This window comes from Theobroma umbraticum, unplaced genomic scaffold, assembly GCF_002168275.2.
Source record: "Theobroma umbraticum cultivar Fairchild unplaced genomic scaffold, ASM216827v3 scaffold_56.0, whole genome shotgun sequence".
Lineage (NCBI taxonomy): Eukaryota > Viridiplantae > Streptophyta > Magnoliopsida > Malvales > Malvaceae > Theobroma > Theobroma umbraticum.
This window is the reverse complement of record NW_018397256.1, coordinates 11,776,673-11,801,188: the sequence shown is the minus strand read 5'-3', so window position 1 is coordinate 11,801,188 and position 24,516 is coordinate 11,776,673. Positions and strand designations below refer to the sequence as shown.

At 35.9% G+C, this 24,516-nt stretch overlaps 6 protein-coding genes across 9 annotated transcripts; 2 read left to right on the top strand and 4 right to left on the bottom strand.

Annotated features, from left to right (window-relative positions):
• Positions 1 to 364: 364 nt before the first annotated feature.
• On the top strand, positions 365 to 5,928 carry LOC110410212 (haloacid dehalogenase-like hydrolase family protein). Of its 3 annotated transcripts, none has more exons than XM_021419817.2 (12): positions 365 to 809; positions 960 to 1,211; positions 1,291 to 1,386; positions 1,858 to 2,026; positions 2,199 to 2,267; positions 2,346 to 2,446; positions 2,617 to 2,709; positions 3,214 to 3,285; positions 3,975 to 4,094; positions 4,192 to 4,242; positions 4,796 to 4,984; positions 5,312 to 5,928. In XM_021419817.2, exons 1-12 carry the CDS (start codon positions 414 to 416, stop codon positions 5,477 to 5,479), a joined length of 1,776 nt encoding a protein of 591 aa, XP_021275492.1. In that variant the 5' UTR covers positions 365 to 413; the 3' UTR covers positions 5,480 to 5,928. The 3 variants fall into 3 exon arrangements, with proteins under 3 accessions (XP_021275492.1, XP_021275490.1, XP_021275493.1); XM_021419815.2 differs by having other exon boundaries at positions 2,184 to 2,267; XM_021419818.2 differs by lacking the exon at positions 3,975 to 4,094 and having other exon boundaries at positions 2,184 to 2,267.
• Positions 5,929 to 6,165: 237 nt separating this feature from the next.
• On the bottom strand, positions 6,166 to 8,082 carry LOC110410213 (early nodulin-93-like). Its single transcript, XM_021419819.2, has 4 exons — positions 7,684 to 8,082; positions 7,368 to 7,429; positions 6,628 to 6,703; positions 6,166 to 6,417 (listed from the first exon to the last, which is right to left on the bottom strand). Exons 1-4 carry the CDS (start codon positions 7,796 to 7,798, stop codon positions 6,326 to 6,328), a joined length of 345 nt encoding a protein of 114 aa, XP_021275494.1. The 5' UTR covers positions 7,799 to 8,082; the 3' UTR covers positions 6,166 to 6,325.
• Positions 8,083 to 8,768: 686 nt separating this feature from the next.
• On the bottom strand, positions 8,769 to 10,716 carry LOC110411135 (profilin). The gene is made up of 4 exons (XM_021421168.2): positions 10,481 to 10,716; positions 9,477 to 9,614; positions 9,090 to 9,232; positions 8,769 to 8,985 (listed from the first exon to the last, which is right to left on the bottom strand). The coding sequence occupies exons 1-3, from the start codon at positions 10,607 to 10,609 to the stop codon at positions 9,098 to 9,100; spliced, it is 402 nt and encodes a 133-aa protein (XP_021276843.1). The 5' UTR covers positions 10,610 to 10,716; the 3' UTR covers positions 8,769 to 8,985; positions 9,090 to 9,097.
• An 893-nt stretch (positions 10,717 to 11,609) lies between these two features.
• On the bottom strand, positions 11,610 to 17,200 carry LOC110410754 (derlin-1-like). Its single transcript, XM_021420619.1, is given in 9 exon segments — positions 11,610 to 11,897; positions 11,899 to 12,016; positions 12,697 to 12,762; positions 12,764 to 12,855; positions 12,979 to 13,107; positions 13,272 to 13,365; positions 13,481 to 13,554; positions 13,755 to 14,015; positions 17,063 to 17,200. Coding segments are annotated over 9 exon segments (1,008 nt in total). The 3' UTR covers positions 11,610 to 11,861.
• On the top strand, positions 17,054 to 21,439 carry PFK6 (phosphofructokinase 6). Of its 2 annotated transcripts, none has more exons than XM_021420660.2 (13): positions 17,054 to 17,431; positions 17,816 to 17,862; positions 17,981 to 18,020; positions 18,352 to 18,414; positions 18,509 to 18,646; positions 18,765 to 18,923; positions 19,067 to 19,120; positions 19,319 to 19,387; positions 19,504 to 19,633; positions 19,929 to 20,044; positions 20,163 to 20,208; positions 20,305 to 20,459; positions 20,882 to 21,439. In XM_021420660.2, the coding sequence occupies exons 1-13, from the start codon at positions 17,330 to 17,332 to the stop codon at positions 21,083 to 21,085; spliced, it is 1,323 nt and encodes a 440-aa protein (XP_021276335.1). In that variant the 5' UTR covers positions 17,054 to 17,329; the 3' UTR covers positions 21,086 to 21,439. The 2 variants fall into 2 exon arrangements, with proteins under 2 accessions (XP_021276335.1, XP_021276334.1); XM_021420659.2 differs by having other exon boundaries at positions 19,779 to 20,044.
• A 131-nt stretch (positions 21,440 to 21,570) lies between these two features.
• Positions 21,571 to 24,389, bottom strand: AUR1 (ataurora1). Its single transcript, XM_021420661.2, has 9 exons — positions 24,169 to 24,389; positions 23,676 to 23,792; positions 23,327 to 23,473; positions 23,129 to 23,224; positions 22,898 to 22,993; positions 22,714 to 22,810; positions 22,397 to 22,514; positions 22,093 to 22,165; positions 21,571 to 22,004 (listed from the first exon to the last, which is right to left on the bottom strand). Exons 1-9 carry the CDS (start codon positions 24,205 to 24,207, stop codon positions 21,903 to 21,905), a joined length of 885 nt encoding a protein of 294 aa, XP_021276336.1. The 5' UTR covers positions 24,208 to 24,389; the 3' UTR covers positions 21,571 to 21,902.
• Positions 24,390 to 24,516: the final 127 nt, after the last annotated feature.

Below are 24,516 nucleotides of genomic sequence, written 5' to 3'. Positions count from 1 at the left end.
ATACTTGTTTCCAATACTTAAGAAGGAGTAGAATCATTGAATAATTGTTTTGCCCACAAATACTTTTAATACTTAGATAAAATTGAATTTAAAAAAAGGGTATTTCTGTATAGTTTTGTTTCCAGTAATAATACTGGTATATTCCATGGTTTGGGTTTCGTCAGCATGATAAGAAAAATCGAATAACGCACACCAGCATCGCATATGCTGAACGAGCTGACTCAGCAGTCAGCGGTCAACAGCAATTTTCTGGGATTAAACGAACCTAAACAAGATATTGGAATAAATTTCTGCAAAATTTTAATTACCTTTTGGTTATTTCGTTTCGGTTTTAACCATTTCGGTTAACGTGGCTTAACAACCTCGCAGAGTCGCACTATTAGCCAATAGGAGAAAGGAGTCTCTACTCTCTAATGCTCCCTCGCCTCTCCTTTCTCCCCCGTTCCCTCCACCCTACTCTCTCCTCTCGAATGGCGTCTGCTATTCCACGCGCCAATACCACTTTCTCTCACGAACGCTCCCTAACCACCTTCTCCATCTCCCGCTCTCCTTCCAATCTATCTCCCATTCGGTACACGGCTTGTTTCGATGTCCCTTCGTTATCGAAATCTGCCCTCTTCGGTAGGAGATTTCACGCTCTCTGCCAACAAGATGGGAGGCGGCTTTCGAGGCCTACGCGAATCGTTTCGGCTTTGAATAGAGATTATCGGAAGGTGAGAAGACGGCCAGCGAAGAGTAGAGAGAAGCAGTTGGAGCTCAGTGTCAGTATTTGCATTGAAGAAGAGTTGCCTGATGATCCTGAAATTTTGGTAACTATATTATATCTTACATTAGCTTTTCAAAAAAAATGCAGAATTAACTTATTTTCCGTTTGATTCTCGAGAAAATGAAAGAAAAGAAAATGCATAGGCAATTCCGATTATGCAATTTTCCTCTTTGGTTTATCGTACATTTTGCAGAGCATTGCGGAGTTACTTCGTCTTAATGTGCCAACGGCGATGAAGTTAGCTTTTGATCGTTTGAAAGATACAAACTATAAAACAAGAGATACTGTTATTGAAGATTTTGGCGGTTTCGAGAGCGTAGAGTTGTCTGTACTCCTTTGCAACGATGAGTTCATCCGAAAACTAAATAAGGAATGGAGGGACGAAGACCATGCTACTGATGTCCTTTCCATGTCAGAACATGTTCCTGCACTTAAGCTTCCTATTGTAAGTAGAATATGTGTTGACTGAAATGTTCGTGTAACTTGTAAATCAAAGCAATTGACATGTCTTTCTTTCTTTGCAGCTTATGTTGGGTGATATTGTAATTTCTGTTGAGACCGCTGCAAGGCAAGCAGAAGAAAGAGGGCACACTCTTATTGATGAAATACGAATCCTTATGGTTGGTTCAGCAATTTGAACTTTCTCCATTTATTTGCTTGAGACTGGAGAGTCATGATATTTACTCTATAACATCATACATTAATAAAAAGAATGGGCAGATAACCTTTTGTCGATAATACAACTACAATAGACCTTAAATAATAATGGTATGAATGGAATTTCAAGAAATCAAATCTTTTAGTTGGAAGGTAACACACTATACACACTCAGAAAGGAATTTTTTAGATTCACCTGTTTATGAGAAAACCCACAAAGGTAAATTTGTGGGTTGGCAACCAAGTGTTTGAGGTACAATTGATATCTAGGTTTCAATTTCATAAGAGGTGTGAAAAAAATAAAACTAAGGAAGCAATGGGCAGATTGAAGCAGCCTTTGTACTGTATTCAGCTTCTAAAGAAATTAGGATCAGGAAATAAAAAAACATGATGTTGTAGTGACTCCAACTTAATTTTTTTTATCCTCTTTGAAGGTTCATGGGTTGCTGCACCTGTTGGGCTTTGATCATGAAATCAGTGAAGATGCTGAAGAAGAAATGGAGAAGGAGGAGGAATTTCTTTTGAAGAGTCTTGGATGGAAGGGAAAAGGACTAATACGGAGTGCATATGATGGTGAAAATCTTCATATGGAAAATTCAAATGGTACTATCTTATTTTGTCTGTTTATTAGTAATTGGACCCTTTAAATTCTTATTTCTTACCCTGCAAATCTTATATTTTTTTGTGTGTATATCCTTTAGTGATTTTAAAGCTAAACAATATATGATGATATATAATCTTAAGTGAGATAATCTTACAGATAATATGTCAAAAGACAGGAAGAAAGAAGGTAGTCTTCGATTTTACGAACCGAAGTTCAAGTACATCTTCTGTGATATGGATGGTGAGATTATTGCCTCTGTAATTGAAGTGCTTCGTAAATCCAGTATTATATTTAATGCTTTTGTAACTTTAATGCTAGGTACACTGCTGAACAGCAAAAGTCAAGTTTCATTGACCAATGCAAGAGCTTTGAAAGAGGCATCATCAAGAGGTGTAAAAATTGTGGTAGCCACAGGAAAGGTAAGAACAGAGGGAACTTTTTGTTCTCATTCAGGTTTATTGACTATGGGATATTTTTCATACTTCTAACCTTGATTTTATAGTTAGCATTCTTTTTCTTTCTCTTCCATTTGGCATTTTGCTTGCTAGATGAAGGTTTCATTACCAGTTCTTCGTTTGACACTTGTCAGGCACGTCCTTCTGCAATAAGTGTTCTGCAGATGGTTGATTTAGCTGGCAAAGACGGCATCCTTTCAGAGCACTCTCCTGGGGTTTTCTTACAGGTTTTTCTTTCTCCTTTGTCCTTGCTGGCAGTTAGCATTTGGCATCTGTTTCAACTGAATATTGACATGGGAACTCAGACATCTATTTTTGCGTAAAGATGCTTGGCTGAAAAATTAAAGCAAACCACTTCTTAAAGGACATTGTTGGACTCACATAATCCTTTAATCCTTTCTTATACTTTTCTTGCTTTCTCTTTTGTTTTCCTATCTCTTCTCTCAATGAATATATTTTTCCTTTCATAAAGGTATATTGCATACATGTCATGTCAGATAAACTGTGGAATGACTTACGAAGAATTTATATTGAAGCTTGTGTGGTAAACTTCTTAGTTCACGTATTTATCCCTTGACTTGAATCTCTCTAGCGCATTCTCAATGAATCCTTAGAACACAATGCAAAATTTGATTCTCCTCATACATTCGTATGCTTGAAATTTGAAAATTTATTGCAGTTTATTTTATTACCATCTGTTGACTTGATTGCTTTCTTATTCTTTCTTGCAGGGATTGCTTGTTTATGGTATAAAAGGTCGGGAAATTTTTAGAAGGAATTTAGATCCAAATGTTTGCAGAGAGGTAAATATCTCTTTTGCTTGAACATAAAATAATTTGTTTTGTGGTTTTTTCCCCTTGTCCTGTTAAAAGGGAGCATTGGACATTTTTCTGCAGCCTGCATGTTAAGTTTTCATTCTCATTTGAGAGTAGGTCTATTTCAAAACTGGCTTTTGCTTTTGAGTCTATGTGTAAACATTTATCAGGAAAAATTCCCTCACAGTATAATGTTATATGAACTGTATTTTGTTTGAACAGAGAGTAGTTTATTTAGGCTAGGTGTGCTTGTTACAGGTAATTGTCATCTGAAGTCTGAGTTTATTTCTTATGAATTTGAACATTTTTTTGCCAGAGGCTGCGATTCATGCTTTTTGCTATCTAGATGGGATTTCATTTAATAGTATTCATTCTCTAATTTTTGAGAAAGGATATTCTCATTCCTCTCTCCTGTCCTGCCATTCTCCAAAGGGAGAAAAGGAAAGGATACTTTAGCCATTATTCGTCTAGTGACCTAAGTAGTAGTCTTCCTAGGAATTATCTGTGACATTTTTGGGTGTCTGTCTTGTGTCAGACATCATATGGGCCAGGTGTATGAAAAAAAAAGGGAATCAAGATGCTGAAAGCTTGATGCCCTGGTTAGCCATGTAAGATCTTTTAAAAGAATTTGTATTTATTGTTTTGTATCACAATGCAAAAGTTATTAAATTTTGCAGGCAGGCCATTACTCTCTAGAGCACAAGGTTCCACTTATTGCATTTTGTGAGGATCGCTGTTTAACCCTATTTGATCACCCTCTTGTTGACACACTGCATACTGTATATCATGAGCCAAAGGTGCATTATAGTTTAAATACCTTTCTCTCATATCAATACTTTTTGTTTGTTGACCAAGGAAACTTTTATGATATAATTCACATAAGAATTTTTACAGGCGGAGATCATGCCTTCAGTTGAGCATCTGGTGGCTGCTGCTGACATACAGGTACAGGCAGAGATTTAATCTCTTGTTCATGCTTCAAGCATAGGTAGAAAGTCCTAGGAGTATATCTTTTATCTGCCAGGTCTCAAACATCTTGTTTGTGATAGGAGAAAAAAAGGAGCTATGGTGATTGTTTCATTTATTAATTATTATTCATTTTAGTAAATCTGGTTGTTTGCTCAATGACCACAATCTTCAATATGCTTTGAGAAGTCCTTACATGAGTAAATAATAGTTTCATTCTTCCTACCAAAATGCAGTTCCCATGTTTCGCTTTTATTCCATTTTATATCCCAAATGCTTTTAGAAACAGTGGTAGTCATTGCCCATAGCTTCTGTGATTCTAATATAGATGCATGTACATTGTATTTCTGTTGACATAAAACTACATTTCGAGAAAGAAAAGCTTAAGTTGCTTGAAAATTTCTGTTTTAAATGCCATTAATAACTTGCAATCAATTTGACTCAATTTCTGTTATAGCATTCAACCCAATAGTTACGGTGGATTTTGTTGAATATGATCCTTATCATTAATGCACATTTTCTGGATTTGCAGAAGCTGATATTTTTCGACACTCCTGAGGGAATATCAACCAATTTGCGTCCATACTGGTCAGAAGCTACAAGAGATCGTGCTAGTGTTGTCCAAGCTGTACCAGACATGCTTGAAATCGTTCCTCTTGGGACTTCAAAAGGGAGTGGAGTAAAAATGCTACTTGATCATTTGGGTGTCAACGCAAAGGAGGTACATCCAATATGTTCTCCTATCTCCTTTCTTCTCTTTCCTGTTTCTCTTTTTCCAACCACTGAATTTGCTTGGTTAAGGTGAAACCAGCATTTTTTTCTTGTTGATTTTGCATTTTAACACAGCAAACCCTGCATTTACGCTTTAGATGACTGGAGAAGTAGCTGCTACATTATTCAATTACTACTACTTTACAACGATAAAAGTTGAACTCTCATGATACTAACTAACTGAACTATGTTTTTACAAGCTTAAATGTATTGTAAAAACATGCCTATATTTGACCTTAATAATCTAATCATGGTTTTCTTTTCTGTTTGGCCCTAGATAATGGCTATTGGTGATGGGGAAAATGACGTGGAAATGCTTGAGTTGGCATCTCTGGGAATTGCTCTCTGTAATGGAACAGAAAAAACAAAAAGTGTGGCTGATGTAATTGGTCCTAGCAATGATGAAGATGGTGTAGCTGACGCCATCTACCGGTATGCATTCTGAAGACTTAATTCACGCATAAGACATGGTACAATATCCGGAATGGGCTATTTTTGCTCTTTCCATGGATCATTTCGGTCATCCTGATATAATAGGAGATTAATTTGTCTCCTTTCCCCCATAATTTATTTTTTCCCTTTTGGATGGGGAACCCCAATTACTTGAAATTCGTGTTTCTTTTGTATAAGGCAAATGCCTTTATTCTTTACTGACACAAGATGTTATGCATTTGCTCCTCCCATAGTACCTGCTTGGAGAATATATGGTAACTTAATCATGCTAATGATTTCACCTGAGCTAACTCCATTCTATGTTTCTAACGGACCTCACCTCCTCCTCCCTTCCTCTCTATTACTTTTATTGCAATTTTTAGTTCAATTTTTTCCATCTGTAATTTTGTTACATTTGCCATTATATGATAGCAAAAATAAACAGCCTTCTGGATCTTGAAAGGTGGTGGTGCAAGCACTGTGCCCTGCTCACGATCGATTTGTTAATACTTTAACCATCTCTGATCTTTTTATTTTGTCAAGAATATGTTAAAAGGGGCCAAACCTTTTTGCTATGCATAAGTGGAATCAACAGTGCATGATGAAAGCTAAACATCGTGTCATGCAGAGCAATGAAATCACACGAGTTCCATGTTCAAAGACAGGCGAGTAGGATATACCTCATGGCTATACTCAAAAGGAGAAAATGTCAACAAAATACATTTAAACAGCTTAGAGAAGTCAAACAACTCAAGATAATACTCAGAGAAAAGTTGCATCATGTGCCATACAACAGCATCAAGTTGTAAGATACATTATTTTCCTCTTGGAACCTTTGCACAACCTCCAGGTCTGGCATTCAAACTGTTTTGTCGAACTGGGCTCGAGAATTTCTCCTAGCACTTTCCAACACGGTTTTATCAACGGTAATGAAGTAAGCAGCAATCGACGCTGTTAACCAATGAAGATAGCCATATTATGATGTGACAAACGTACCATACTCAATCATAATAAAAGTCATTCCCATATCCCTTCTATTTCTATGTTATCAGAAGATAGCCATTAATATGATGCTGTATAGAAATCATGGATACACAAGTTAGGACTCATGAGAATCTATGGCTAAGACTAATAAATCATACAGTACAGATTTGAGAATACCTCCACTGATGATAAGAGCTTGAGCAGTATGGTTGAGGTTCGCCTTCGCCCAAGGAATCTTACGAACTGCAATCAACTGACAAAAGAAGGGGTGGTTGGAACTCGGGATAAAATTAGAAAGCAATTGTCAAGCCATTCATGCATGGAAACGAACTGAGGACCGACCTCTATTAATGGAGATCATGAAACTCCAAGAATTGTTTTCTTAACACCATTAAATTCTCCAGGACTTAAGCAGCCATTGACTTAATTGTGTTTTAATCTCTAAATCACTGAAACTAGATGACCAAGAATTATACATTTTAATCTAAGAAAGTTGGTCCTTATGCCATAACTGTATAATTTATAACACCAACAACCCGCAATCTGTGATTCAACAACAGAAGGTCAAAGAATTAAAAGTTTTAAACAGCGGCTGGCTAGCAGATTCAGTAAAGGGAAATGGATGAACCTGCATTAACCCAATGGTCGAAAAAATTTGCAATTTGTAACCATTATCTCTGAAGTGCAGGAAAATAGAAGCATCAACCAAAGAGACACTTGAATTCAGGATGATGCTCCTTGTTTTATTCGGAGGAAAACAGAAATCCTCCTAAACTGAAAATGTTGTAAGGAGCAGTAAGTTTAAACGGCTCTTTACTAAGGAACCGTCACAAAAGATTTGAATTATAGATCAGAATGAGTTACTCTAAATTTGGAAATTAAAATAAAATAAAATTGCAAGGTTAACGTTAACGTACTGTAGGTACAGCGCTGACTACGGCGGCAATCGCAGCAGCCTTGACACCGGCACGAACTCCTTCTGCGGATTAGACAAAAACCAAAGCTTTGTATTTAGCTATTAACACTTGCGTTTGACCTAAATTCATTCAACATTAGTAGACGGAAAATTTGTCAAACAGAAAAAAGAAAAATACAATAGAGTTTTATGTGATTGCAGCTTGATCACTGAAACAAATCAAGTTAAAAAATTATCAGAAATTTCAGATTTGATGTTCTTTTTATTTTCCCTAAGATTTTCCAGCCGCAAAAATTGAGGAAATAGAAAATAAAAACCTTGAGAGAACCGTTCGGCCCTCGATCTCTTCTCGTCTTCAGCAGGAGAAGGAATCACGAAAGAATTTCTTCTTCTCTGCATGAATGCATCCCTCATTTCTGATGGAATTCCCATTTTCTGCTCTGCAGCTTCCAGCAACAAAAGAAAGAGGTTTTCCTTTTTATTCCTTTCTGTGTAAGCTTTGACGAAGGAAGACAGAAAAACAAAAGATCGTTTAAAAGAGCAGAAGGGAGAAGCGTGATTTGATTGCCGGCTGCTCCTGACTTGGTTTAATGGAACGTCTCCTCGCCCCCACGTGCATCTGCTCTCACTATTTTCAACTTGTAATCAGAGCCGTTGCCTCAGGCGCATATCACCGGTTCCGTTGATGAACGCTTTTGATTATTTGGATGAAACTAATATAAGATACAGGAAAATAGGGAATTTAAGAACCCATTTCTCCATATTTAAAATGATCGGTGAAATAATAAATATTTTAAAAAATTAAATTATTTATAAATATCTAAACAATTTTTTATTATATTTAATCAAATTTTAATATTTTATTTTAAATTAAATAAAATTTTATAATCAATAATTAATTAACTATTGATATGTTAACAAATTATAATAAATTTATAATATGACATAATGATATAAAATATAATATTTTTATTTATAATGTTAAATTAACATAAAATGAAAAAACATTTTAATTAATAATAAATATTCATCAAAATTTATTTGAATTAAATAAAAATATAAAAATTTAATTAAATATAATAAAAAAATTATTCTCAAATACTTAAAGCATGAGTTGGAAATATTCTTTTGTACGACCACTCTAAGTTTCTTCGTTAGTAGTGGCCACTACAATACAGGCACGGCCAAACACTGCCCACGGCACAACGAAAGCAGAAACCAACTGCTCCTTAAAACTCTTGCCGCAGTTTCTAGCTGTGGTTCGAGGACAGCTCCAAGTTCGTTTACAAACCCAAGAAATTAAGAAAATAAAGAATATTTTTGATGGTTTTCAAAAGCAACAGCACAACTAGACCAATATGCGTCTACTTTGGGTGGCAATTGCAATTTAACATCAATGGTATAAGGAAAGGAAAAATCATCAGTCTAAGACAACAATTCCCTTGCAAATAAAATTTTCCACTGTAAAATAACACATTCCCAGCAAATGTTTGGGGGGAAAAAAGAAAAAAAAATTTGAAATTTCATACAATATAGGGGAATCAATATCAGTATCATCACTCTTCAAGCACCAAATCACTTCATCTTCACACCTAGCTATCCATCGGAAATGATATCAACTGCCCACAAGTCCAGTGCTGAACATATTAGATTACCATACGAAGATGCAAAAACAATTTCCTAGAGAAGAGACAGGAAAGGGAACGAAAAGGAAGCAACATACCTATGCAATTAAAGGCCCTGGTCAATTAGATAATCACCCAGCCTTTCCACAATCATGTTGCACTGACCAGGTGTCAAGGGCTCATCGTATATACCAATGATCAAGGCTTGGTTGGTCTTCTTAACAGTCACACCGCCAGAGCCCTATATTATGCATAATTAAGTTGAGGGAAACTCAAAAAAGACCATACCACTAAACAATTTCATAGCATTATAGCACAATAATTAGGTTTTGATTAGAGAAACCACTGATCGTATAGCACTGCAATGGAGTTTCCAGCAATTAAGTTGTTTCCTCTTTTACAAAGGAAGCCAGATTGCCTTGCAAATTACGTGTAGGGCAAACTAGAACAAGATCAATTATGGTGAACCAGGATATATAAATTACCTTCTTCCCTCTTATCACAGCCCCTGGTTCACCCTGGATCACCATGTATTTTACACCACCAAGGAATAAGCCAGTTGGTGCAAGAGTACCAGGTTCAGCAAAATCATTCATGATGGCAGTTATTTCTTCAGGCGAAAACTGCAAGACCAAGTGCATAGAAACAGTTAAAATTCCACAGGGCATAGAATTACACAAGCAGGAGAGCCCACCGGTAGATGCAAGCAGAAGACAGACCGCACACAACACACACACCAACCGTGCTTTAGATAAATCATGCCCTTCCTAAATGAGCAAGTTGAAAGGCACATGCTTTTGATGCAAACTCTTGCAAATCCCAATCTGCTCTAGTTCCACTTATTGACTTTCCAAAACAAAGAAACAGTTCTTTATATACGCATTTCTTAAAAAAAAAAAGAAAAAGCATGAGATCAATCACATTTTTCCCAAGAAGGAGCTCCAACTTTATGACTTTTCTAATTGATAGAATTTTGTTTCAGACCAAACATGTTGGTCTGCTATTACGATATTAAGATCACTAATGGAAGAATTAAATCCTAGCCGTATAATGCACTAATGCAGTCAGCTAAACGAGTAAGCTATATTAGTCTTAGCCGGCACACGAAAAACTAGTTATGCCCTTTGCAGTCGACTCATTCAATTACCATCTCCTAAAGAAAAATCATCGGACAGAACCTTAGCACATACGAAACACAACAGTTTAAGAACTCTTATCTAATTTGATGATAGCAAGAGAAACTTATCATCCGGTAATTCGAATTAAACCTAATTACTTCAAATTTTAAAACTAAAAAGTAATCAGAAGAAAACGACCACATGCACAGCCCAAACAAAGAACAAGTTCACAAAAACACACAACACCGCCAATAGCCCAATAACATGTTAACTACAGAAAAAAAAGAGAAAGAAATAAAGCAGACAAAACTAAAATTCAATCTAAGAATAAACGGAATGAAAAAGAAGCGAGAAGAGAAAGGAAATAGAACCGCAGGGAAGGTAGCGCTCTGGGCCCAAACGCTGCCGTCTTGGCCGATGATAGCAGCAGCGGTGAGATGAATGCCTTGGCCTTCTACATCGCACATCAAGTGCTCGTCCACGTACTGTTGCCAAGACATCTTTGCTTGATTTTGTTTAGCTTTTGCTTTTGCTAATTCCTCCTTTGACTGATGATTTCTTTTTTTTTTTTTTCTTTCTTTTCTGGTTAGCAAAAAAGAAGAAAGGAAGAAGAGGAGATATAGAGGCAAGGAGGTGGCAGGCAGGTTGCGTGAAAATTAAGCTGCGCTGGACATCGTCCAACGTGGACTAAATATTGGATGTGCTGTCGTTTGGGACCCACCTCCTTTTTTTAAATTAAGCGTCGGCCCAACGGTTCCCTTGATACGCTTAATTTTTCAAAGGTGATTTAACTAAAAATAGCCAAAAGAAAAGTAGTGCTATAGGTATACTAATCTTTAAGTGACAAGTTGTTCAATGATTGAAAGCAAGTAATTAGAGGATTGGGATTCCGAAAAAACTGTAGGTATTAGGTGGAGCTAGAAAATAATGGGACTCATCTCATCCAATCATGCTTTGCACTTTGTTGTGTTCACAAGCAATCTCAGCTCAGGTCCTCTGGCATTATCTCTTGGTGCATGTTTAACATTTAAGTGAAAGGCTGTAAGCAGGTAAATGTGGCCACAGATTTCACCGTGTTTGGGGCATCTGCGTAAATCTAGGTAATTGGTCAGCTTGGGATGGGGAAGGCCCAGGCCATAGAGGGTAACCGAGGAGAACATCACCGCTCTATACAAGTCAGTGCCCAAATCTCAAGTCTATGGAGACCTTGTATTGTTCTTTTCAGGTAAACAAGTTGAGGAAAACTACAATAGTCAGTTGACGGATGGAGGAACTTTTAGTTTTGGGCTCTGTCCAAGACATTTGTAAACAACACTCACCACAGGCCTGAACCTCTTCTCTAACGGCTGCCTAATCCAACTCAGTCAGCAGATCATCAAAACACTGATCACTGATGAAGATCGAACAAGAAGAAGTCGGATAAGTCAAAATGATCAGAGGTTAAAGAAATAGATTCTACTCAGAGAAATAACGTTAAGCCTTTGGCTCAGTGGTCATGTACCTCACTTCAATGGGAGAGCTCCCAAATCAACTTATTGAATTTGAGTTTGGGGTACATGACCATCAAGCCAAGGGGTCATTCTTGTTATTAATTTTTACATAAAGGTAATATTCATGATAGCCATGTAAACATAATCAAATCAGATTTGTCCTCGTTCCTGAAGATCTAACACTTTTGACAAAAACATGCTATACAGTCTAATAAATCTATATTATTGCTAAAGGATTTGCACCTTCCAATAATTAGATTCTTCAAGATGACCAGAGTCTCCTGAAAGAAAAAGACTTCACCAGAGGATGAATTCAACCGATAACTCCTCCCTCTAAATGCCACGCCGGTTGCCCTATCTTGTTGGACATGGGCATTTGTGGGGTCTCCAAGTCTTCCACGTTCAACAAGTTTATGCCTGCAATTATGTGAGTCAAGGAATTTGCTTGTTTGTAAATTCATGAATATCCTACACGAAGGAACCACTGTAATAACTGCAAATTTCTGGAAAGAAATATTGGAAAATCTTAAAAGTATATATTGTGAAGCACATACGAATTCAATTCAAAAAACTAATATTTACATTAAAAGAAACATGAGAAACAACATGACCTTGCATTTAACATAAATCAGTAGACTAGCTTGAGATGTAGAGTGCAACATAATGTCATATGTATCTGTAATTTAACTGAGGCATTGAATAAGTTGGAAACAGTATATAGGAGTGCTCAGCAATTGCCCATGAAATACTCATCTAAGATTTCCTCCTAAAATGCGCTATGGAGAAGATAATTCTTATAATTTCCACAAAAAAGCTAAGGAAATTAAATGGGTGTACCTCAGACAAATAGCATATTCATCAGGACAGCAAGCAAACAGTGAAGGAGACTCACAAATTACTAATGATCCGTATAGCTATCTTCAGTAGGAAAAAGGAAGTATATAACCTCTATAATCACTTAAGCTATTATCCTCAAGTAGAATAAATACTAATTCAATTTGAAATGAAAGGAAAAAGTTTCACCTCTTATGTTCGTTATTTACTGTTGTCAGAGAGGCCAAAGACTAAATCATCGAGAATAGAACATGAAAGGATACACCCATGTTGGAGTTGCTAAAATGTTTCTTCCCCCAGCAGGAGGATGCAGCACTGTCAAGTAGTATAATGTGCCCGGAAATTATCCCCATAATGTCCGGCTTAAGAGGGGAACCAAATAAAACATCCAAAGCAAGCATTGCCCATGGTAGATAAAAAGCCTGTGTTCCAGCAGCAATGTATAAGCATTTACACCAGCAGACCCAAACAACAAGTAGCAATAAGCAGAAGAATATGGCATAATTCAGGCACAACCGGGACACAGATATGTAACTAATGTGTACCTTGAGTGCAACAAGCCCATATACATTGATTTGAGCATTAGGAAACTCTCTACTCCAGATGTATAGAAGCATGAATACCAGTGAAATCCCAAGAAATGGACTCCTTAAGATAGGAATGGCTGATAACGCCTAATCGCACAGAAAGAAGAAACTAAAGATAATATACTCCACATAAGAGCTATTCTAAACCTGACATCTATAAACTCATATACCAAATTATAACAAATTATACCATCTAACTCCGAAGAGACCATGAATAAAAGAACAATAAAAGTTGCATGCCTAACACACACCAGCAATGAAAGAGCTCCAACAATCATCATCCACAGAAAATCTGCTGTCCGCCTTTCAAATGGCCCCTTCTCCAGCTGAACTCCATATCTAGCTCTATAATAACAAGTGAATGAAGGTGCATAACAAATATGTTGTCACACATGGTAACACATGCATTGGTGCATGACATTTAGATTATTTCTGGAAAGCTTCTATGCTAAATACTTATATCATGAGGACACGAATTCCAAAATTTACAGAAACGTTTCCAAGGAAAAAGAAATTTGTAAGAAGCCTCCACACCTAAAAGAAAAGACTCAATAACCCCAAAAAAATCTAAAAAAAAAGGGCAACAGTTTAAGTGCGTTTATTAACGAGAAGTAGCTATGTAACACATAACAATCATTCAATCAAACAGAACAAAAGTGAAAAAGACTTGTCATGATATCATTGTAAAAGCACTTCATTAGAATTCGTTTGTACAGGTACACCCTGGGCCGTACCTGAAAGTCTGAAATTACTAATTTGTGGATTAATGCAACAAGTTCAAGTCGACATAGTCCCAAATGGAAAGCAACAGTAGCCACCACACAAATAGTCCCATAAGCTTTGGTGATCGGTGGCAGAGATTTGTAGAAACTGAGAAAGAGTAAGCAACAAGTTATGGCATGGATCAGCACAATCAGAACAATGAGAAGATCTGTTAAGAAATAAAAATTGCAAGAAGGACTAAAAAAGAAAAAACAGAACGGACGGTTACGTGGCTATTTCCTAGTGAATTCAATTATTTACAATTAAAACTTGACTTTCGCGTGATTTCTGTTTGGACGCTGAGAAAAAGTGGAAAATAGGGAACTAAAACCTTCAGATTAAATGTAAGATGACCGATCAACAAACCTTTTTTGCAGAGGAAAAAAAAAGAAGAAGGAACATAGACAAGGGACAAAATGTATTATAAACTGCTATCTTATTCTTGTCATTAGATTTTCTAAGCAACCAAACACTAGATAACAAAAAAAATGGATTAAGATAGACAGAAAAAGAAAAATGAATAATAATAAAATGCGTAAATCGGTGAGCGATAAGTTCTTATAAATCATGCAGGAAATAATGACAGTGATGATCAAGGTTTGAATAATGTGAAATTGCACCATAAATACTGCAAAGAAATGAGAATGTATAGAAACTTAGTCTGCTGGAGACGACATTTTATCAGATTAAAGCTACTCTTCCTGCTTCAATTTGAGCTCTGCTTTGAGAATTTACTTGCACTACTTGTGAAGGTGAAGCGGCTTCACGAAACGTGGCGTAAGACTTAAATGGCGCTGTCAAATGTCAACTCGAGGAGGCGGGCCTCCTGTGAGGTTTAATGCGCAAGGAAAATATTCCATACTGATAGGGCGTATCGAAAGCCAAAGGTAACAACGACTGGGTCCAATAACGAGATGCCAAATCATACTCTAGATTCTCTTAATGCCGACGTGTCAGCTCATTGCCATCGATGCTAAAAAATGCAAAGGTCAAAATAGCTCAGCAGTACTTGTATTCATATATTTTCTTATTTTCATTTTTTTAAAAAATCGTAATAATATAATTTTTTATTTTGTTAGTTGTTATAATTTAGTTTTTTAATATTTTTTTTTACAATTACTTTTCACATAATTGATATTATTATTGATATAACACTAACATGATACTACTTATTAACGTTACATATGAAGTAGATTAGAAAAGTTAACATATGTCGATGTAGATATACTATGTGGCATATTAGACATGACACCGCATGTCACATTTTCCTTTAGTATTAAGAGAGAGACACATGTCTCTTCTTGTTATATGCTAATATAAATATATCACATAATATGTCAGATAAAAAGTAAATTTGTTGAGTTTTTTTTGTTATATGTTGATGTAGATATACCGTGTGACACGTTAGATAAAAAATATACTTGCTAAGTTTTGAACCCAAAACCTCATACAAACATCCTCACCACATACTCTAAACACTTATTTTTTATTATATATTGTTGTTGTTTCTTTTACCTTTTCATTACTTTTTTTTCCTATTTCTTTCTTCCCTTTCATCTTTTCCCTTAAGTATCGATCATCAATCATTAGACATCGTCACTAGTTGCCGATCAACGGTCATCGATCATGGTCATGGCATGGTATGTTTGATGATCGTCAACCAACGATTGATGGTCAATGACTGGTAGTCGATGGTCAATGACGATGTTTGTTAACTAGCAATCCATTTTTAAGGAAAAAAATGAGAGAAGAGAGAAAGAAAAAAGAAAAATAGGAAAGAAAATAATAAAATAAATGAAATCAATATATAAACAAATGTAAGGGTTTAGAGCAAATCGTAAGGAGCTTGTTCTATTGAAGGAGGGTGTGACATATGGTGCCTTTCCTAACGTCAACAATAACATCAACTTTTAAAGGTAATTTTGAAAGGAAAATATTAAAAATATTAAATTAAAGTAATTTTAAAAATTAAAAAAATTAAATTATTACAATTTTAAGTAAAAATACTAAATTGAAAGAAATGCATAAATATAATTGAGATATTTTGACCAATACAAAAATCAAATGACTCAAAATCTGATAACTTTTGTTTACCATGTACCAAAACTAAACTCTTTGATAATTTTTTAATTCCAAAAACAATATCTTAATTAAAATATTATTTAAAATATTAATAAAATAATATAATAAATAAAATAAATGATAATATTTAAAATTTATATTAAAGTAGATTTATTATTCATTCTTAAAGGCAGACGAACATCTTCATGTTCAATACAAGCTTGAGTTTAATTATAGCTGAAAAGGCCGGAGTCCCTTTGCTTTGTATCACAGTAATTTGGCAATTTATCCAAAATTTAAAATAAAATTCAATTACTTTGTATATCCTCAAATTAAAAAACTATATATATACATACATACACATAATCTTACAATACACATCTCACCCTCTTTTTCATTTTAAAATTTGAATTCAAAATTTTTTATTTTAAATTTAAATTTTAACAATAAGGTGTCATTAGGAAACTTATTTAAATTAATCAGTATGCAGTGTAAGTATTTTTTCATTGATTATGATGAAACCATTTAAATCTTGTAACAGTTTAAAAAGGTTTACATGGTGAATGCTAAGAACTTAAATGTGAAGCACTCTTTAAAAAAAAAAATCATTAAGTTACGAACCAATTATTCACTTCATCTTATTTTTGGTTGTCATGTTTTACTTGCCTACAATTGAGATGGAAAGCGAATTCTAAGAGTGTTTTACCAACTCGTAAAACCCGTGGCCAAATTGTAAACCGTCAGCATCATTACACTGACATCGCTGCAGTATTTGTTACAGTTCAAAAAAGGAAGGACCCACAACGATGATCAACAGCAGATTCTCATTCATGTAATGCAATAAGGCATAAATATTTATGCCTCTACACACTTTACGCCGTCGATTAATTAAATAAATATTCAAAATATTCCTAATACCAGGTACCACTAAAACTAACCAAGTTTTGAAGTCCTTTTGTTTTTAAGTTCCATGGTTGAAACTGGTTTCCAATCTTCATACTAGCAAATATTAGTGTCCACAAATATAAATCAAGCAAGTGCACGAAAATATTCAAAAAATAAAAAGAGAAAGTGCACGAAATAAATAAAAAATTAAATTTAACAACTTCTAATCTGACGTGGCTGGATTAGTGATGACTAAAAGTCAATTAAAAATAATAAACTTAAGACTAAAATCCAACGCAAAAGCCACAGATATCAGTTAGAAGCCGGGAAATACAACGTATGCGGCGCCACCTGTTTTGCGGAAGAGAACCTCGGATCCAGGTGTAAACGACGCCGCTTCAATTTTGACGTGCTCGATAAGTGCTTCGATAGCCCAATATTCTCTCCACAGACAACCCCTACATATTGGCATTGTCACCCGCGGCCAACTCCTTTCAGTTTTTTCTTAAAAAAAAAAAAACGGTTGCCATTTCTCTTTTCCTCCAGCTAGTCACCGAAAATAGAAGATCCAAGTTCCCTGTTTTTCTAGAGAGAGCAAGCTATGGGAAATCCGTGTGATACGCAGATGAAGTTGGTTGCCGGTGCTGCCGGTTACGTGCTCGAAGATGTTCCTCACTTGACTGATTACCTTCCTGATCTCCCCGTACCTTCTCTTCACTTTTTCTTTCTTTTTTTAAAAATTTCTTTCAAACTGATCCATTTATATTAGATCAAGAGAGATGAGATGCACACTCTTGAGTCTTTTGTTTAGTGAAAGTAATTTGAGAACTCAGATTCTGTTTTTTTTTTTTTCATTTCATTTCGAGTATCTTTTAAGTTACTGAATTTTCCATCATTATAAGCCTCCCTCTTCACTCCCTTTCTTTCTTTTCTTGCCGTGTTTTGTAATATATATATATATATATATTGTTGAATAACAGTATTACACACTTTATGTGTGTTATGCTATAGCTTTCAGCTTTACGTAATTGCGAGTAGTTTTTTTTTTTTTTGAATTTCGTTTTATTGGTGTTTGTTTGTGTGGCAGAGCTATCCCAATCCATTACAAGATAATCCAGCTTATTCAGTAGTCAAGTGAGTAAAGTAAACCTGGTGTTTTTCATTAGCTGATTCATTGGTTTTCGATTGTGGTTTGTTTATCCCCTTTTTGTTGCAAGATAGTGATTTGTTTGCTTGGTTTTTTGGTTTGCAGGCAGTATTTTGTTAACGAAGACGACACCGTCACTCAGAAGGTAAATCATTGTCTTAATGCTTGTGGTTTTGTATTTTATGGAAAATTCAATAGAAGTTAAATGTGGTGATCTTTCCTTGTATTAATAAACCAATTTCTTGGTTTCAATTTGATACACTGTTCTTTTTTTTAATATATAAAAAGAATCAATTTGATACTCTGTTTTTGAAGTCCTGCACTTCCTTGAAACTGCGGTGTAAATATGGTCAAGAAAGAATGCCTTGGAAACTATACCAAGTGAAAAATGGTTTGTTTCATGTGTTGCCATTGCAGCTATTAACAATATACCTTCTTAATCGGGATGGCTGACTGAATCACTAGTTTTATTGTAGATTGTTGTTCACAAAGACAGTCCAAGAGGGGTGCATTTTCGTCGTGCAGGACCTCGTCAAAGGGTACAATCCTCATCTTGTCTCAATGCTATTGGGTTGAAGTTACCAAATGTAAGCTATAAACTGTTTACTGACTGGCACATGCAATGCTTGTCAGGTGTTTTTTGAATCAGACGAAGTGCATGCATGCATTGTAACATGTGGTGGTCTATGCCCTGGGCTCAACACAGTGATCAGGGAAATTGTCTGTGGCCTCTATCACATGTATGGTGTTAGAAAAATTCTTGGAATTGATGTAAGTAATTTTGGTATGATAATTGAGCATTTTAACGCATGTTAACTTGGTTTATAATCAGTGTGGGCTGTCATCATTTGGTAATTTCACCCGCAACTTATACTTGACACATCTTTAGGGAGGATACAGGGGTTTTTATGCCAAGAACACTGTCACCTTAACACCTAAGTTTGTTAATGATATCCATAAACGTGGTGGTACAATCCTTGGGACATCAAGAGGAGGTCATGATACCTCAAAGATTGTTGATAGCGTTCAGGATCGTGGAATCAATCAGGTGTGTTAAGGTGCAAGGGTAGAGGTTTTTGTCTCAGCCTCCTCCCTGTTTTGTTTGAATTTATGCATCTAATATTTTTCTAATGACTACTCTGTCACATAACTCGTTTCCGATGGTTCTAATTGTCTCCTTTAGCGGTTCAGGTTTATATAATTGGAGGTGATGGAACTCAAAGAGGAGCAGCAGTCATTTTTGAGGTATTAGCATTTGGTGTTTTCTATAAAAGTCTTAAGAGAAATGTCGCATAGAGGTTGATCAATTTAACCAAAGCTCTAGTCAAGTCTATAATGTGCTGTCAGAAAAATCAATACTGATCTTAGCATTAATTTGAATACTAATCAATGCAAATAATCGTTGTTCTTAAGTTTTAGCTTAACTGATTTTGCTCTGGGCAGGAAATTAGACGACGTGGCCTCAAAGTAGCAGTTGCTGGAATTCCCAAAACCATTGACAATGACATTCCGGTATTTCTTATCTTCATTTTTGTAGTTTTCTACAAACTTTATCCTTGTCTCCACTTTAAAGACATGTCAATTAATCCATGATATGGCATTGTGTTGGATTGCTGATTTTGCTTCAGGTTATTGACAAATCATTTGGTTTTGATACTGCGGTTGAGGAGGCTCAACGTGCCATTAATGCGGCACATGTTGAAGCTGGAAGTATTGAGAATGGCATTGGACTTGTAAAGCTAATGGGACGCTACAGTGGTATGCTTAGTTGCTATAATCATAATAGATGGGAGTCCTGACAATTTTATAGTCAATACTGCCAGGTGTCCCTTTGTTTAATTTTGTTTTTAGTATTGGTAATTTTGAGCCTTTCTTTATTTATCATATTGAACTGCTGGTTCAGGTTTCATTTCGATGTATGCTACTCTTGCCAGCCGTGATGTTGATTGTTGCTTAATTCCAGAGTCACCATTCTATCTTGAAGGAAGTGGTGGTCTTTATGAATTTATTGAAAAAAGACTTAAAGAAAATGGACATATGGTTATTGTTATAGCTGAAGGAGCTGGACAGGATCTTCTTTCAGAGAGCTTGCAGTCCATGGACCAGCAAGATGCTTCAGGAAACAAGCTTCTTCAAGATGTCGGGCTGTGGATCTCTCATAGGATAAAGGTAATACCTCTAATTGACTAATTTATGCTTTTATTTGATTATGGCTAGTTGGCTACTCATTAGATATCTATGTAATATCTAGGCTAAAATCTTAACTGTCTTTTGTTGCTTTGTATAGGAACATTTTGCAAAGAAGAAGATGCCCATTAATCTTAAATATATAGGTTAATGCCTCATTTGCATTTTGTTTACTTTCTTCCTGCTAAATTCAACCTTTTAATAATGTGCAAAATATTTGAATTGAAAAATTTGGCTTGCAGATCCTACATACATGATCCGGGCAATTCCTAGCATTGCTTCTGATAATGTCTACTGCACCCTACTTGCTCATAGTGCAGTTCATGGAGCGATGGCAGGGTATACAGGCTTCACTGTTGGTCCTGTCAATGGCAGACATGCTTACATTCCATTTAATGTATGTTCCTCGCACCTTTAATAACTCCTCAGCTGATGAACACTGATTAATGTTATAAATTTTTTTCCAAGTGTCCATTAGAAACCATTAACCATGAACCAGTGGTCACTCCAATTCATGTTGTCATTGTGGCACTATTTGAGACAGAAACCAGTGAAACAAAACTTAAATTAAAGGAAGGGAAAGAAAGAACTGTGGTGGGTTGCAGTGAAATAGCACATTTGGATTTAGTCATTGAGCTTTTGTTTTTTGAATTTACCTGCAAAAAGATGATAGTTATGGATAGCTGCATTCTGTCTCCCACTATGTTTTTATTACTTGCAGTACTTTTCCTGACCAAATTTATTTGAGCAAAAGATGTTTCTCTCATGGTTTTACAGAAAGCCTTACTGTTGATTTTCTGTTGCAATTTTAATATGCAGCGAATCATTGAGAAACAGAACAAGGTTGTCATTACTGACAGGATGTGGGCGAGGCTGCTTTCTTCAACGAACCAGCCAAGCTTCTTGAACCCCAGAGATATTTCTGAAGTCAAGAAAGAGAAACAACCTGCAACTGGCTTGTTGGATGGGGAAAATTGTAGAGACAGAAAGTCAGTGACTGAAGACGATCCTTGTATATCATGAAAGGTGCATCAAATACTGTCATGTTCACCACCATCTTTGCAGTTGGTCAAATTGCCACTCATATTTAACACAGGTCTGACTGTAACTTTTGAAATGAGTAGTTATTTCTACTGTTTTATGAATTACTTATAGTAGATGTTTTGGTGCTGGTGCTTTAACATTCAGAAGTTAATAGTGCCATGGAAACGTCTTTGATCAGCTTATCCATACTGCCATGGAAGTTAAAGTATTCATCAGTTTATATTGGCTCCCTTTGTTACTTTGTGCTATGTTTTGGTGCTGGTGCTTTAACATTCACAAATGGCTATTATTGTTCCAAGTGAGGAGCTATTTTACAACAATATATTCGACTAATTTCTGATTTTTTTTTTTGAATCTGGTAATTGCCTAATTGGGGCCAAGAGAAGACTAGAAACAGAAAACCTAGCGGCAACCTTGGCACTCTCGGCCCTTGTTTTCCAAATACAAGTTATGATGCAGACTACTGAGGAACAATGAGATGGTTTCAACCACCAAGACACACATTCATCTTTAACTTTGAACCCACAGAAACTTACAAATTAATGTCTAGGTTGTCAATTTCTGGAGTAAGGGGAGTTTAAACTTTTGGTGGTACCGCACCACCGAACAACATATCCGTCCTATTTTAACATACAAATGAATTACAATAGATTTAACAAACAAATTGCTGTTATTACTACAAAGCTTGGAGACACATGCAAAGTAAGGATTCAGAGTGTCAAGAACCATAACATTTAATTTGAAACCATCTTTGCACAATCATCCTCACAAAAGAATTTAGAGGAACAGATGTATCTTAAGCTCTATAGATGCCAGATGGGTCAGCATTCTGAACAATCCATGGGTGCTCAAGAAGCTTATGTAGTGGTAAGCGCTGCGAGGAATCCTTGACAAGCATCTGTAAGAACAGTTAAAAGTTCAGGATATGCCCCGATGGAACAATTATATGTATATCACAAGAGATGATATGCAGCAACAGGAGATACCTGACTAACGAGGTCCTTAGCTGCAGATGAAACAATTGGCTTAGGAGGGAACTTCAGATCCACTTGCATAATCCTGTGGAAGTGGTACAGTGGAAAAGTTATGATATCAGCAATAAAAAGATGAACTACACTATACTGCATTTCAGTTGCTCATGAAAGCATACTAGAGCAGGTTAAATTCCCTAACATATCATCATTTGAGAACAAAACGTCAACTTGATAAAAAATGCAGTGCCATAAAATTCATCCCCAAACGTAAAATAAAGTTTTGATCATGTTCTCTTGTTTTGCAGCTCACACTTACCTTCTATATGTGTCAGAGTGTTCCTTGGCCTCAAAAGGAGGGACTCCATAAAGAAACTCATAGCATAACACGCCAAGGCTCCAGATATCTACACTAGCATCATGCTCTACATTTTCAACTGTGGAGAACATCAAAAGTAAGGCAAAACTTAGTTTTCTCTTATACTTCTTCAGGTACCTATGAAGTTATATTTTATGACACAAATGGATATTGTTTGAACTTAGAACTGCTTGATAAAGAACAAATTAAACCAGTAATAAAATGAAAACTGCTGTAGCATTACAGTGAATCCCTAGTTTCAATGGTTTACTACATACCCATTTCAGGGGGAAGATAATCAAGTGTACCACACATAGTCCGCCTGCGGTTAAATGTGTGCACTGACCATCCAAAATCTGCAATCTTGAGTTCACCCTGACAAATCCCAATTGAGAAGATAAGCGCTACAAGACTTCCATTGAATAAACTAAACAACAAGTACAGCCATTGATTAGGAATTACCTGTGCACCAATTAACAGGTTCTCAGGTTTGATGTCTCTGTGTATTACATGCTTTCCATGACAATAAATGAGTGCCCGAGCTAATGATGCAACATACTGCAACACGCAACATAGGCATACAAACCATAACGTCTAATTAGTATATTTGTCAATTTAGATACAAATATAAATTCAATTAAGCATTACAAACTATCAGACGAATCTATTGGCACAAAAAGAAAAAGAACTTACAGTAGCTGCACGCCTTTCACTGAAGTATTTACACTTCTGGAGTTCCTTGTATAGCTCACCCTTGGCTGCATACTCCAGTATTAGATAAACACGTTTCTGCAACAGTTGTATTCAGAATAAGACATGTCAATTCACCCAGCAAAAATTCAATTATCCACATGCATCAAAACACCAATATAGAATCTAAAAGGCAAATACCTGATCATAGAAATAACCATAAAGCCTCAATATATTGGGATGGCGCAGGTGACTTTGTATTTCCACTTCACGACGTAGCTGATGTTCTACTTGAGACTGTTGCAATTGGCTTTTAAAAAGCACCTTGAGTGCCACGATATGATTGCTCTGTTTCAAAGGTACATATGCATCAGCTTAATACAATAATTACAGATAATGATAATTATAAGAGCATGTCAGCGTTAGATATGTCTGTTCTATTTTAACCGGATAATGAACAAACACTTATTTTCATCAAATTTCCTCATCATTCTTAACAAACAAAAGAGCAAAAAGAAAAAATTTAAACAAAAAGATGAATGAAACGAACCCTCTTTTCTCTAGCCAAATAAACGTGACCAAACTTTCCTCGTCCAAGAGGCTTCCCAATGTCAAAATCGCTAAGTGTCCATCTTTTCTTTTCAGCTGCCGAAGCCTCTGAAGAAACCTGTGCAATGAATATACACAAATTAAAATATATATAGCAAAATCCCCAACATTATCTCAAAATAAAATCCCCAAATCATTCACGTTCCCAATTCTTCAAATTCCGCTTAACCCTACATATCAAATGGTACGGAAACTAGACAAAAATATTTGTTAATATTCCCAAATCTGCCAATTAAACCCTATAAATCGGTACTGTTCGCGAATTGAAACGCTTTATATGGAGAAAACCCTTCTCAAAATCTTCATTCCTCTATAAAAGAAAAAAAAACTGAGATTTGGCCTTTGCTTGGTTCTTGAGGATGAAAAAGAAAAAAAAAAGCTACTATTTTCCCAAGAACAACAACGAAAACAAAAAGGGAAAAAAATATCTTCACCTTCTCTTGTTGTTGCGGGTGGGTCTCGGCGATCGCCATTTTTTTGAGACAGGAAAAATAAAAAGACCAAGTTTTTTGGGGGGAGAGAGAGGGAAAGGGTGAGGGGAGAGGCCGAGAGAGAAACAAACTGACGAGTTATTATATTTCGATGGAGAAGAAAGAGAGAAAGACAAAAATAAAAAAAATAGAGGGGTTAGGGAGGGGTCCGGCGAACCCCACTCGCAACGGTCGAATCAGTAGGGTCTGCCACGTGTAACGCTTTTTCAAAATTTGCCTTTTTTGAGATCCGAAGGAGCGTCTCTTCTTGAGAGAGACGAGGCTAGAGTCACATCGGCCGTCACGTTGACT

Coding starts and splice junctions, on each gene's coding strand:
- PFK6 (XM_021420659.2), top strand. CDS start 17,330: ATGGGAAATCCGTGTGATACGCAGATGAAGTTGGTTGCCGGTGCTGCC. Junction 17,432..17,815: donor ATTACCTTCCTGATCTCCCC/GTACCTTCTCTT, acceptor TTTGTGTGGCAG/AGCTATCCCAATCCATTACA. Junction 18,647..18,764: donor GAAAAATTCTTGGAATTGAT/GTAAGTAATTTT, acceptor ACACATCTTTAG/GGAGGATACAGGGGTTTTTA.
- LOC110410213 (XM_021419819.2), bottom strand. CDS start 7,798: ATGGGAATTCCATCAGAAATGAGGGATGCATTCATGCAGAGAAGAAGA. Junction 7,430..7,683: donor GGCCGAACGGTTCTCTCAAG/GTTTTTATTTTC, acceptor TCTAATCCGCAG/AAGGAGTTCGTGCCGGTGTC. Junction 6,704..7,367: donor TAGTCAGCGCTGTACCTACA/GTACGTTAACGT, acceptor TTCTTTTGTCAG/TTGATTGCAGTTCGTAAGAT.
- AUR1 (XM_021420661.2), bottom strand. CDS start 24,207: ATGGCGATCGCCGAGACCCACCCGCAACAACAAGAGAAG. Junction 23,225..23,326: donor ATGGTTATTTCTATGATCAG/GTATTTGCCTTT, acceptor CAACTGTTGCAG/AAACGTGTTTATCTAATACT. Junction 22,515..22,713: donor TTATCTTCCCCCTGAAATGG/GTATGTAGTAAA, acceptor TGTTCTCCACAG/TTGAAAATGTAGAGCATGAT.
- LOC110410212 (XM_021419815.2), top strand. CDS start 414: ATGCTCCCTCGCCTCTCCTTTCTCCCCCGTTCCCTCCACCCTACTCTC. Junction 1,387..1,857: donor ATGAAATACGAATCCTTATG/GTTGGTTCAGCA, acceptor TCCTCTTTGAAG/GTTCATGGGTTGCTGCACCT. Junction 2,710..3,213: donor CTCCTGGGGTTTTCTTACAG/GTTTTTCTTTCT, acceptor TCTTTCTTGCAG/GGATTGCTTGTTTATGGTAT.
- LOC110411135 (XM_021421168.2), bottom strand. CDS start 10,609: ATGTCTTGGCAACAGTACGTGGACGAGCACTTGATGTGCGATGTAGAA. Junction 9,615..10,480: donor AGAGCGCTACCTTCCCTGCG/GTTCTATTTCCT, acceptor TTGGTCTTGCAG/TTTTCGCCTGAAGAAATAAC. Junction 9,233..9,476: donor CTGTGATAAGAGGGAAGAAG/GTAATTTATATA, acceptor TGCATAATATAG/GGCTCTGGCGGTGTGACTGT.